Source organism: Rhinichthys klamathensis, unplaced genomic scaffold, assembly GCF_029890125.1.
Source record: "Rhinichthys klamathensis goyatoka isolate OS25496 unplaced genomic scaffold, OSU_Roscu_1.1 h1tg000169l_1, whole genome shotgun sequence".
In the NCBI taxonomy this organism is placed as follows: domain Eukaryota; kingdom Metazoa; phylum Chordata; class Actinopteri; order Cypriniformes; family Leuciscidae; genus Rhinichthys; species Rhinichthys klamathensis.
In genome coordinates this window covers 2596865-2610263 of record NW_026606700.1, presented here as the reverse complement: position 1 = coordinate 2610263, position 13399 = coordinate 2596865, and the positions used below count along the sequence as shown (strand labels likewise).

The 13399-nt window shown below is 38.2% G+C and overlaps 1 protein-coding gene across 4 annotated transcripts in view; it reads left to right on the top strand.

Annotated features, from left to right (window-relative positions):
* The first annotated feature begins 4877 nt into the window (after positions 1–4877).
* Positions 4878–13399, top strand: part of itgb4 (integrin, beta 4) — a 29958-nt gene continuing 21436 nt past the window's right edge. For 2 of the 4 annotated variants that reach the window (XM_056259688.1, XM_056259684.1), the window contains exons 1-10: positions 7110–7569; positions 9563–9647; positions 9945–10027; positions 10969–11064; positions 11170–11374; positions 11981–12077; positions 12171–12342; positions 12467–12730; positions 12887–12976; positions 13056–13178. In XM_056259688.1, the coding sequence (XP_056115663.1) occupies positions 9569–9647; positions 9945–10027; positions 10969–11064; positions 11170–11374; positions 11981–12077; positions 12171–12342; positions 12467–12730; positions 12887–12976; positions 13056–13178 (1209 nt within the window). In that variant the 5' untranslated portion in view covers positions 7110–7569; positions 9563–9568. Of the gene's footprint in view, positions 5156–7109; positions 7570–9562; positions 9648–9944; positions 10028–10968; positions 11065–11169; positions 11375–11980; positions 12078–12170; positions 12343–12466; positions 12731–12886; positions 12977–13055; positions 13179–13399 lie in introns of those variants that run through there. The other 2 variants (XM_056259685.1, XM_056259686.1) reach the window with 2 other exon arrangements.

Sequence of the window (13399 nt, the reverse complement as noted above, 5' to 3'; positions counted from 1 at the left end):
AGCCTAGTTAAAGATCTGGGCTTGATAATAAGAAGGTTGTGGGTTCAAATTTGCGTCCCTTGATCTTGACACTTTACTCTAAGTGGTGGTTACTTCAAAGCCCCTTTCACAGAGATTCCGGAAAATACACTGATAATGTGTCCTGGGATTGTTTGATTTTGGTTCATTCACGCTGCCAGTGGTTTTCCGGAATCTGTGTGTGCGTTCACACACATCCCATAAAGATCCCATAAAGACACGTGACATCGATGTGACGAGTAATGTCTCTACAGCTTCTTAAGTTTGCTTATTATCTGAGTTCAGGACCAGGGTTGAGGACCACTGCTCTAAGTTGACTATTCTTTCGGATAAAAGTAAAACCTTGTGCAAATGATCAAATTAGTATGTTACAGTAGAACATATGACATATGTTCATTTTTTTTAAAACCATAATGGTTAACTTGCACTACTATTCAATAGTTTGGGGTCTATGCTATTTATTTAAATTTTTTGTTTGTTTTTGAAAGAAGTGTCATGTTCACCAGGACTGCATTTATTTCGTCAATTTATTTTGAGCAAAAATTGATGCACCTCTTGATGAAAATAAATGTGATGTTATTTCCATCAAGTGGTGCGTCAATTTTTGTTCAAGATCTTGTATTCTTCATGCTCCTAAACCATTCTTTCACAATTTGACCCTGATGAATCTTGGTTTTGTCATTCTGGAATATGGCCATGATGTGTCATCCTACACGGTTGTTTAAGAAATGAAAAGCTACACAGTCCGTCAATTAAGGTTAAAATAACTGTTGCCAAACAAATAATAACATGCTAGAAACATATTAATCACAGCAATAATGATCCAGTCATAGACTCTTTAACTGCTGATGATTTTGCTAACTTCTTCACTAACAAAACTACCACTATCAGCAGTCAGTTCTCAGCACAGGAACCCAGACTAACCTCTCCCACAGCCAATAACCTTCTCTCCTCCTTCACTCCACTAACCGAGGAAGAAGTATCTAAACTTCTCCTCTCCAGTCATCCTACTACCTGCCCTCTAGACCCCATCCCCTCACACCTTCTACAAGCCATCTCTCCCACACTTCTACCAGCTCTCACACACATTATCAACTCATCCCTCCACACTGGCATTTTCCCTACAGCATTTAAGCAGGCTCGGGTAACCCCTCTGCTTAAAAAATCAACATTAAACACATCACTTCTAGAGAACTACAGACCTGTCTCTCTCCTACCATTCATTGCAAAAACACTTGAACGAGTTGCTTTTAACCAAGTATCATCCTTCCTGTCTCTGAACAACCAGCTGGATGTCAACCAATCTGGCTTCAAGAAAGGACATTCAACTGAGACTGCATTGCTGTCAGTCACGGAAGCCCTGCGGATCGCAAAAGCTGCTTCCAAATCATCAGTTCTCATTCTACTGGACCTGTCTGCTGCCTTCGACACTGTGAATCATCAGATCCTCTTGTCCGCCCTCTCATCACTGGGCATCACTGGAACCTCCCTCAACTGGTTTGAGTCCTATCTCACAGGTAGGTCTTTCAAGGTCACATGGAGAGGTGAGGTATCCAAAGCACATCAACTGACCACAGGAGTTCCTCAGGGTTCAGTTCTCGGACCGCTCCTCTTCTCCATTTACACCACATCACTGGGACCTATCATACAGGCACATGGTTTCTCTTACCATTGCTATGCTGATGACACCCAGCTCTACCTCTCATTTCAACCAGATGATCCCACAGTAGCTGTACGGATCTCAAGCTGTCTGGCGGACATCTCGGCATGGATGAAGGAACATCACCTGCAGCTCAACCTGGCAAAGACTGAGCTTCTCGTCCTCCCTGCCAATCCGTCTCTACAGCACGACCTCACTATCCAGGTAGATCCATCCTCAATCACCCCATCAAGGTCGGTCAGAAATCTTGGAGTAATCTTTGATGATCAGCTGACCTTCACAGACCACATTACAAAGACAGCTCGATCATGCAGGTTTGCTATGCACAACATCAGGAAGATCAGGCCTTTCCTAACTGAGCATGCAACACAACTTCTCGTCCAGGCCCTGGTCATTTCTAGGCTTGATTACTGCAATGCTCTTCTGGCTGGACTTCCATCATGTGCAACTAAACCTCTACAAATGATCCAGAATGCTGCAGCTCGTCTGGTCTTCAACGAGCCCAAAAGGGCCCACGTCACTCCTCTGCTCATCTCTCTGCACTGGCTACCACTCGCTGCTCGCATCAAGTTCAAGGCTTTGACGCTTGCTTACAGATTGACCACAGGTTCAGCTCCCTCCTACTTCCACTCACTACTACAAGTCTACATCCCTACCAGAAGCCTACGATCGGTCAATGAGCGACGGCTCGTGGTACCATCACAGCGGGGCACAAAATCACTCTCCAGAACATTCTCATTCACGGTTCCATGCTGGTGGAATGATCTCCCCACCCTCATCCGGAATGCAGAATCCCTGACAACATTCAAAAGACAACTGAAAACTCATCTCTTCCGGGAGCACTTGACTTAATAAAAAAAAAAAAAAAAAAAAAAAAAAAAAAAATCCTTTCCTCTAAATCCTCGCTTGCCTGGCTTATGCTACTCCGAGCTATGTCTGAACTTTGTATTTTGAGCACTTCTTGCGTTGCTTTTGCCTCTTCACGATGACTCGCTTGGTTTAGTCCTCAGTTGTAAGTCGCTTTGGATAAAAGCGTCTGCTAAATGACTAAATGTAAATGTAAATGTATAACCTCATCAAAACGTATTATCAAGTCAAGTCAACTTTATTTATATAGTGCTTTTTACAATACAGATTTTTTTCAAAGCTGCTTTACAGAGATAACAGGAAAATGCAACAAAGTTTGTTTCCAGAAGAAAATAGCGTCAGAGTCCAGCTTAAGTAAGTTCAGTGATGTTTAATTATGTTTTAAAAAAGTTATTAATTTAGTTCATTTATATATACTGTAGCCGCTCTGGAGAAAACCATAGTCATAGTCCAGCTCAGTTCAGTTCTCATATAATGGTGTCAATACAGGCAGATCAATATTATTGTTGAATATTAAATTAAATGTTAATTTTAATGTCCCCAACTAGCAAGCCAAAAGCCAAAGCAACAAAGGTGGAAAACGGCGAAGGTGGCAAGGAACCCAAACTCCATCAGGTGGCAGGATGGAGAAAAAACCTTGGGAGAACCCAGGCTCAGTCAGGAGGGCAGTTCTCCTCTGGCCAACGAACGAACAGTGTATGATTATGATTCATGCAGCATTATAGGTCAGAAGTCAGATTGGATTGGAACAATCAGAATATTATCCAGTTCCATCTGGTTGAAGATCAAAGTCACGCCGGTATGGAGAGGATCAGTGCCGATGGCTGTCGTGTCGACGAGACCTTACAGGGGAGAGTCTAGTAGACACAACCTCTGCTGACACTTCAGGGATGCGTTGTGGTCGTGTCTAGGCGTATTATATTATATTGTATTATAAATGCTTTCTTCTCATTTCAGTTGTTAAGCAGACATTCAGAAATATAATTAATTGCCTTTGTTTTTGCTGCTTCTTAATTCTTCCTGGCTAAAGGAAAGCAAATTATGGTGGCACATCTTACCCCACTCTCACCTATTGGCCTGTCAAACTTTATTTCTGTTCAAATGCAAGGCTTTATGGTTGTAACAAAGAGTGTTTTTTTAATTATTATTTGACTTTTTCATGGCCCCAGGTAAATCAGTTGACGCACAGGAGTAAGTTTGCCTGCTGAGATTGAGAGATGGGGATTGAGCGAGTGCTGTATGTGCTAACTGTGCGTCAGAGTGACTCAGATTGAAGACACACCCGGTACAGGCCCTGACTCCACTGATCTACGGTGGAATCCGGCCACGAAGGTTTACTCATGCAGTGCACATAATTATAATGTTGTTACCAAGTATTTAAACATGCATAGTGATTCATTGATTGTTCTAGAACTTGACCATTTTTTTTTTTACCTTCCTGTGTTACTGTAGTGAGAGCTAATTTAATTCTACCCACTAGTCATATGTTTTTGCCAATATTGTAAACCCATACATAGCACTGGTGCACTTATTCAAATATAGGCCTATATTCATTTTCAAAAGGCAAGTAGAATATTGGGGGGAGGGGTGTTGGATCATGAATATAGGAAGAACCTATGAACTCACAGACAGTTTCATGTTGTACTATTGTTGCAGATTTTTTTTTGTGCATCATGCATCATGGCATTAAATAAATTACAGTTACTATTCTTGACACCTTTTTAAAAGTATGGGGTTGGTTTTTAATGTCTGTGAAAGAAGTCTCTTATTCTCACCAAGACTGCATTTAATCGATCAAAAATACATTAAAAACACTAATGTTGTGAAAATATATTTTAAATTTAAAAAGCAATTGATTAGCATCATTACTCCAGTCTTCAGTGTCACGTGATACTTCAGAAATCATTAAAATATGCTGATTTGCTGCTCAAGAAACATTTATTATTATTATTAGCCTATTATCAGTTGTTGGAAACAATTGTGCTGCTAAATATTTGAATTCTTTGATGAACAACATATATCAAATCTAAATCTTTTGTGATATAAATTAATTGTAAAGTAATTAAAAAGTATTATTTCCTTTAAAAATCTTACTGACCTTGCACTTTTTAAGGGTAATATCTGTGAGATCATGCATCTCACTCGGGCTACTGGACTTTTCCAATTTTGTGATGACAATAAACTTCTTTCTTTTCTTTTTTTTTTTTTCTTTTTTGCGGGGCCAAGGCCTATAGAATTTTTCTCTTTGGAGTCTGACTCTTCTGAGTAGCTACTTTTTGGTCTGCTTTCAATGACACAGCTAGCTAGCCGTTTTCATTTGTCCAGCCTGATTACAAATAACAAAAGAAAGTAATAAATTCTGAGGGAATCTTTTGTCATGTAAATGATGGAGACGTTTGCCTCGCAAAAGAGCGGTTGCCAAAAATGTGCGTAATGCAGTCCAGGGCGTTTGCAAGTGCAAGGAAAATGTGACTTTATAAATGCATGAATGTTTGTGAATGTGATACAATATTCGAGCTGACTCGGAACCCGCCAATGATGCCCACAGATGTTTTCTAGGAGCTCGATGAGTTTTGACATTGAGTTTTGACAAGCGACAGCGGTGAAGAGGTGAGTTAAATTTACTTTTGTTTGAGTAACGTTAAGTCATGGTCGTGTTAAATATTGTAAGTGTTATGTTTAAACTGTTTGCAGCAGTTTTGTGCTTCGTAGGTGGTCGGATCCTGAGAGAAAAGTTTGTGACCGTTGAGGTGGAAACAATATTTGTGCTTGTGCAATGTGGTATAATAAATAAAACACATACTCAAGGGCTGAAAGATACATCTATATCCTGCTATGAAAGATTACCGTGGTAACCACGAGTTACCTTTCTTTTACTATATTCTTAGTCTACTTCAATAAAACTGTGTTAAATTGATATTAGTCACCACTGTCGTCAGCAATAAAGGAAACAATGACAAATATTCTGAAAGCTTCTTACACTTAAGGCCTGTGTTTGTTTTCTTGCTGCATTCTGTGTGTTTTTTTTTTTTTTTTTAATTATTATTTTTGGTTAGCAAGAGTTAAAATAACAGTAACTGTAAACTACCATGAATTTTTTTTTTTTTTTTTTTTTTTTTCGTGGGGAAGGGAAATCCTGAGAGGGATGCTCTTGACCGCTAAGGAGGAAAACAATATTTATTTTGGAAATTGTGTCCGAAATTGGCAGAATATGCAGACATAAAACATGTTCCAAGGGCAATAAACAAGACTTACAAAACTGTAGGCTAATATTTGGTAGGTAGTCTAATTAATTTCCCTTTTCAACTGATTAATTTGTATCTTTGTGCCAATTTCTTTTGAATGCAAACATGATAATATGAATTCAGTGTTTATAAACAAAAGGAGTTCTGAATGTGAATTGGATGTTTCCTTCAGGCCATAAATTGTGCTTAATGTACTTTGATGTTTAAAAATATTAATTATCCAAGGGAAACATTCAAGCGTGTGAGGAAATGCACTTGGAACTTTTCTTGATGTCCGGCAGTCAGAAATGACAATAACAGCTAAGGTTTTCCACAGGTCATCCCCGAGGGACAGCTGTACCACACACATCCCTTTCTAACGTTTCACTGAGTGCCAGGCAGTCTGATTGTTACTTGGGGAAGCACACACCTTGTTTCTGACTCATTGTGTGTTTAGTGTTATGCATCTGCCCTGCGGGAATGTGGTTCCCATGATTTCTCGTTGCCATGGTTTGTCCATGTGCTTTTACTGTGTGTTTTCAGCTTGTGAATTTAGTAAGCATTAGAAAGAATAATTGACACCTGGCCTGATGCATCATGCATTGTTCTATCGGTCTCTCCATTTATCTGTCCCTTTATATAATTTTCTATCTATCTATCTATCTATCTATCTATCTATCTATCTATCTATCTATCTATCTATCTATCTATCTATCTATCTATCTATCTATCTATCTATCTATCTATCTATCTGTCTGTCTGTCTGTCTGTCTGTCTGTCTGACCTCTCTCACTCTTTCTCTCTCTAAGCTGATCTGGACGAGGTCACTGACCTGGTCAAGTTGTAAATGGAAAACTGTTGCTTTGTTCCCGCTGCACAGGAATGCTTGTTTTCACCACTTACTCTCTCTGTCTCCCCGTTTCGAATGCTGTCCCAGTATGTCTCGCCTCCTCTCTTGCTGTCTCACTTTCTCTTTTCCCTCTTGAATTAGGGCACATTTTTGTGGCAGTGACATTTGCAAGACTTCAAAGGCAATGCTCAGTAAGCGCTGTTGAGTTCATTTCAGTGTGTGAAGCCTATCGGATTGTTTTTCGCGCATACCTCAGGGTTTAGTTGGTTGCTTTCAAAACTATCCTCATCGTCTTAAAGTGTGATAGGGCATGTGTTTGTGTGTGTACCACAGTATCCATGTGCAGAAATGAGTGCGGCAATGATTCTTTGTACCCTGCAGGCAATATATCTGCCTGCCACTCCCTGTGCAAGGTCAGTTAGGGCAAGGTTTCTTCACTCTTTCCCTCTCTCTCTCTCTCTCACTCTCTTTTCCTCTCCCCCTTGGGGAGGAGCTCTGACCTGTCGTTCTCAAGTCCACACAGGTGAGGGTGCTGCTAAAGGAATTTGCAGAGAGCAAGCTAGCAAAGGACAGAGGGAAAGGTGGAGCAACCTTGTTACCTCACAAAGCCAGAGAAAGAAAGGAAGGGTGTTGCCTGCAACCCACCTGAACAACTTGAGTTAAAGAGGAGGGACCAGACACACATTCACTCTTAAACACAAGTCGTATCTGGAGGAATATTCAGTCGATTTTGCACAGCACAAAGTGGGATAGGAGGGGGACGTTTTCCTGCAAGCACAAGAGGATTGCCTGTTGCTTGGATTTGTGAAGACGCAGGTGGAAAACAGGTTCTTTTCCCCTTTTCGGTTAATCATTGGACAACAGGGAGAGTATTAAGGATTTTCTTTTAGAGAACTTTGCTGTTTCTGTGTGGACTCTGGGACTTGGATTGGGAAACAACTAACTAAGAGGTTTGTGAGATCAACAATCTTTTTGTAAAGCCTCACAGTCCTGCATATATTTTGTAAGACTTTTTTTATCTCTCTACTTCCCCTTTACTTTTTGCTTGCTTGTGTCTTTTTGTTTGCTGATGTTTGTCGCTGGCAATATGAAGAAGAGAAATCTTTGAATCAGTTTGTTTTAGTTCTTTGAAGTTTGCACACTACTGTTCAGCTCTTTTTGTTCTTCATCTTTTCTTAAATCTTTTTCGAACTAAATCCTCATGAAGATATGAGAGGTAAAGAAGGCGTTTGTCTGTTGGTTGTTATGCCTTTTGCAAGGCTCCACCATTCATTTGCAGTTGTTCATTTTAATTTGAATGTTGTTGTGCAATTGTGCCCATCAAATCACATTTGTGTCTGGATCATATGTGTTGTATATATTGTGACCATGTTTGTTTATGGTATTATAATGACATTATTGTTCTCAGATAACATTAATAGAATTTGTTTTTAGCTTGGAAAAGATTTGCTGGTTGGAAAAGTTTCACATGAAAGGAATGACATGTATCATAGTAGACAAAATATCTAATATTTTTGTATTGGGTACTTCTGGGTTATGTTGTTTTTCTCTGTGTATGACTAAGCTTGATTTATCTGCCCATTTGTGAGGTTATTACAGGTTCACAATAGCATGTTAAGGTCTGTTTAGGTCTCAGGCACAGTGAAATTTAAATGAGATTGAGTTTTCTCTCATCCTGGAGTGAAATTCCAGCAATGTTGGTCAAAATATGAACTCAGAGCAGATATACGTGAATGTAAAGTTGATGGATGTGCCAACACCAGTTCTTTTTGGGGAAAATAACTGATTTGTGTATTTGGGGAAATTCCAAGGCTTTCAATTTAGCATGATTATTTAGTATCATTATTTATAAAAAAGTAAAAGCATGTCATTAAATAACATTTAATCATGCTCCCTGAATAGTTATCGATTTTCGTACCATTGGAGATATTGAACTTGAAGAACCACCTTGATGTTTTTCTCAGGTCTGCAGTCTTTGCAGCACCGGCTGCTACCTCAGGCAACATGTTTCACTAAATTCACCACGTTTAGAGAGAGCATGCATCACAGAATGAGTACAGAGATGTTCAGACGTGTTCAAGAACACCTAGAGAAAAACAGTCAGATGTGATGTAACGTCTGTCTGCATGCATTATGTGCGTTGGCGGCATGCAATTATGTGTCCTGTTTCTCCCCCTTAATTAGACTTTATTCAGCAAATATTGATATTATACATATCAATATCAATATAAAGTATTAATTAGAAAGAAAATCAATTGAATGTCCTAACACTCACTTATTATCTTTTCATTGTAGAAAAATGAGAATAAAAGACCAAAATGTAATGCACAAATATAAAAAGGTGTTCTCAAACTTTCCACTGTCTTTCTTTTCCCTGGATTCTGTGTCCATCTGTAGAGGATATGAGTGGAATTCCTGAGGAATCATTGGTCTGTCTCTCCTCTTGACTGTCAGAGTTCAGATTTATGGGGGGTGAAATGGGCTCAACTTTCATTTGATGTTTTCAGGGAGAAAGGGAGTGGGTGAAAAGCGAGGGAAAGTGATATCAGCAGGTGGATCAGATTTCTGCTGCCGTTTTAGTGATTTAAGCGCCGGTATGACAGCTGAAGTGCATGCTATTCCTCTTTCTGTAGATTAGATATGGACAGCGGTCTGTAAAAAGTCTCTAAAAGTCTAATGGACACACATAAATATGGTGTAGATTTAAAATAATTGTACACTGCAGTGTGTCTGGTCATCAAAGTCGTCATTATGGAGTTTTTGCTGCATGCTTTTATGGTGTTTATCAAGGCACATGTCTTGCATGCATTGAATTTTTCAGTTCACTTACGATCAGTTCTGGTTTGTATCTCCATGTGTGTGGTGTTTATGTGTGACATCTGTTCACCATGTTTAACTTTATGTAATATGTACGATCTGGCTATTGTTTAATTTGTGTTTCAGACTGAAATGGGAGGATGGGCTCGGCGTCTCACTGTGGGGATCTACATTCTCATGCTTGCTGCGACAGTCAGCCGTGCTAATGAGGGTGGGAACATCAACTCTTAAACCCCTTGAACCTCAAATCTCAATTACAAACACTTTTACTTAGGAAGCAATTCCAAGTCAGTTAAAAACTGACTTCATACATTCATTAAAAATGACTAGCTGGTTAAAAAGCAACATTTGTTTGCTAATGAAATGAAATTCAGAAGTGTTACCCAAATGTATACAGTAACGCTAAGAAGACCTTAATTACTGAGTTCCGAACATTTAAAACCAAATTTGAAGAAGACAGAATTTTCTTTGTTATATGCAAACAAATATGCTTTTTTTTGTTACATAGTGAACCACTGTACCGCTGCCAGGACCAAAACCTGCTCAGAATGTATTCAGATCGGCACAGGATGTGCATACTGCCCTGATGAGGTGAAAATTCAATGATCCTTATATGCTGTGGAATGAACTGATGTTGTATATGTGTTTGACATGTTTTCTTAAATAAATAGATATTAAAAATGACATATTGATCCAGAGATCAGGTCTGAAGAATAGTTTTAGCTAAACTGAAATGTTAACCATTACAAAATGATTATAAATGTCCAAAACATCAATTTCACAATTCAATCGAATGACATACAACAATCTTATTCAATGGTGATTTGAGTGAGCAGTTCTTCTCCAATTAGTAATAACATTTAAAATTTTAGGGTTGGTGAGATTTTTAATGTTTTTGAAAGAAGTCTCTTATGTGCACTAAGGCTACATTTATTTGATAAAAGTACATTAACAGTAATATTGTGAAATATTATTACAATTTAAAAAGCAGTTTTCTATTTTAATATATTTTAAAATGTAATTTATTCCTGTGATGGCAAAGCTGAATTTTCACATGATCCTTCAGAAATCATTTTAATATGCTGATTTTGTGCTCACAAAAGATTTCTGTCATGATGACATACGTGAAATCAATTGGCTGAGAACGTTACATTGAACAAACCAATCAGAATGTGAATAGTTTCATGGCTGAACTATTAATTTTTGTGGAAACCGTGATGCAGGTTTAAGGATTCTTTGATGAATAGAAAGTAAAAAAAAACAGCATTTATTTAAAATAGAAATCTTTTGTAACATTATAAATATTTTTACTGACACTTTTGATCAGATGAATGTGTCATTGCCGAATAAAAGTATTAATTTCTTTAAAAACAATCTTACTGACCACAAACTTTTGAACAGTAGTGTATTTTATTTTGCAGCAAACACCGTAACAATGTGTTTAGTTATTTGTATGTTTATAAAGCCTATTGTAGCTCTTTGTATGAACAGTTATGTAATTGCTTTTATTTGTATCTAATTTTTCTCATCAGATCTTTGAGTATGAGCGTTGTGACCTGAAGGAAAACTTGGTGGCCCGTAAATGTAGTCGGATGGTAACAATTGAGAGCACCAGGAAAATTGAAAAGGTTTGTTTCATCAGACTCTACTGACCTGTCCCTCACTTTAGGTATAAATCCATATCATGGAATCATGTGTGTTTACGCATTCATGTGTCTTTGTGTGTTTTTCAGAACGAGCAAATCGATGTGTCAAAACAGTACTCTCAGGTGTCCCCTCAGCTAATGCGCATGACGCTTCTGCCCGGGGAGGAGAAGGAGGTGGAGATGGAAGTGTTTGAACCAGCCCGTGGACCTCTGGACCTCTACATCCTCATGGACTTCTCCAACTCTATGTCTGACGATCTGGACAACCTGAAGAGAATGGGAGATAAGCTGGGTGAGTGAGGAAGGTGGAGTCATATATTAAAAATGTATTATATTGTTAGCACATTTTAGTTTTTACATTTAAACATTTACATTTTTAACTTAATTTGCTCATCAATGGCTGTTAGTTGAAATTATGCTTCCTCTGATTGGAAAAAAAGCACATTTCAGAGCAAATCAATCAATCAATCAATCAATATATTTGCTCTGAAATGGTTTAAAATGTGTTTTTATATTTAAAAAATCCATATATATAGTATTTTATAATATTTTATGCATCACTTCTTGCAATTTTTGAACTAGGCTAACTATATAGCTATGTGTGAATGCATGAACTCTGAATAAATTAATGAATGAATGGAATGAATACTTACTACTAAACTTTGTTTTGCATTTAAATTTTTTACATTAGCTGTTGTTATTTTTTTTATCTTGTTATTTAGATGGTGGGTCAAGTTAAAAGCAGTTCAACTCCCTATTTGAATCTGTTCTGTTTCATTGCACTTTGTCTTACTGTTAATTTTTGAACTAATATCCCTGGAGCAAACTATGATTGGGTGTACAACATTGTTTATTTTCGCAATGTTTCGATATTCATTCATTTTCTCACCCCATGCAGCTGAGCTTGTTGGCCATATCTCTGATGATTACACCATCGGATTTGGCAAGTTTGTGGACAAAGTCACCGAGCCTCAGACAGACATGAGGCCAGCCAAGTAAGATCAATACAGAATTACAGCACCACACAGTTAGACTTTATCTGCATATGCTCCTTATATATGTTTTCCTTTTATATATGTTTTCCATAGATTAGCTCAGCCGTGGGACAACAGTGACCCTCCGTTTTCATTCCGTAACGTCATCACTCTCACCAACAACATCACCTTCTTCAGACAGAAGCTCCAGCAAGAGCGCATATCTGGCAACCTGGATGCCCCTGAGGGGGGTTTTGATGCCATCTTACAGACTGCTGTCTGCCAGGTACTGACATGTTGGTAGATGGAAGTGGAAAATACACTTGGATGCCTTGCTTGGCATTTACAGTACTCTAAATGAATTGCTTGCTTCTTCCTGGTTGAGTATAACTTGTTTCTTTTTTTCACAGCAACAGATTGGCTGGAGGCAACACAGCACCCACTTGCTTGTCTTCTCCACTGAATCGGCTTTCCATTATGAGGCAGACGGTGCCAACGTGCTTGCGGGCATCTTGGACCGTAACGATGAGCAATGCCATCTGACTCCAGACGGAAACTACACACATGACATTCGTCAAGACTACCCATCTATACCGACCCTCGTGCGACTTCTGGTGAAACATAACATCATCCCAATTTTCGCCATTACCAACCATTCCTACTCATACTATGAGGTGTGTATGCCTTAAAAAACATAAGACATAAGTGCATCTCATCTCCATTTAAAAGTTCTCAGTAACCACAATATAAATAAAGATTATATTGAAAATGTGATATAGCCCTTTTTGTGAAACAAGTGTTACGCTTTCCTTTGTATGCCATGAATCTAGAAACTGCATGAATACTTCCCTATTGCTGAGCTGGGACAGTTACAAGAAGATTCCTCCAACATCTTAAGCATTTTAGAAAAAGCTTTTGAGGTAAATACATTTTCATACCAAATACGTTGCTAGGATTTCTTTTCAAATTTGATGTAACTCTTCATCATTTTTTGAACAGAATATTCGTTCCAAGATCAGTATCCGTGCAGAGGACAGACCAAAGGCGGTGGAAGCCAAGATTCTGTCTCAGTCTGGCACTTTTTCTGAATATGGCAGTTTCAAAATCACACCAGGACAAATTGTGAGTGTGTTTGCATTTTAAATGCACAACTACAACTGTAGTCTCTCACACAGTTTCAGTTTTTCAAAAGGAAGGAAAATAAATAATAAAGGAAAAACATAAAATTATTGAATACAAATTAAAAAGTAAAATCATAATCTATCTATCTATCCATCTGTCTGTCTGTTTATTTTTACATATTTTTTATCGAATTAATTAATGTAATTTATTACATATCCAAC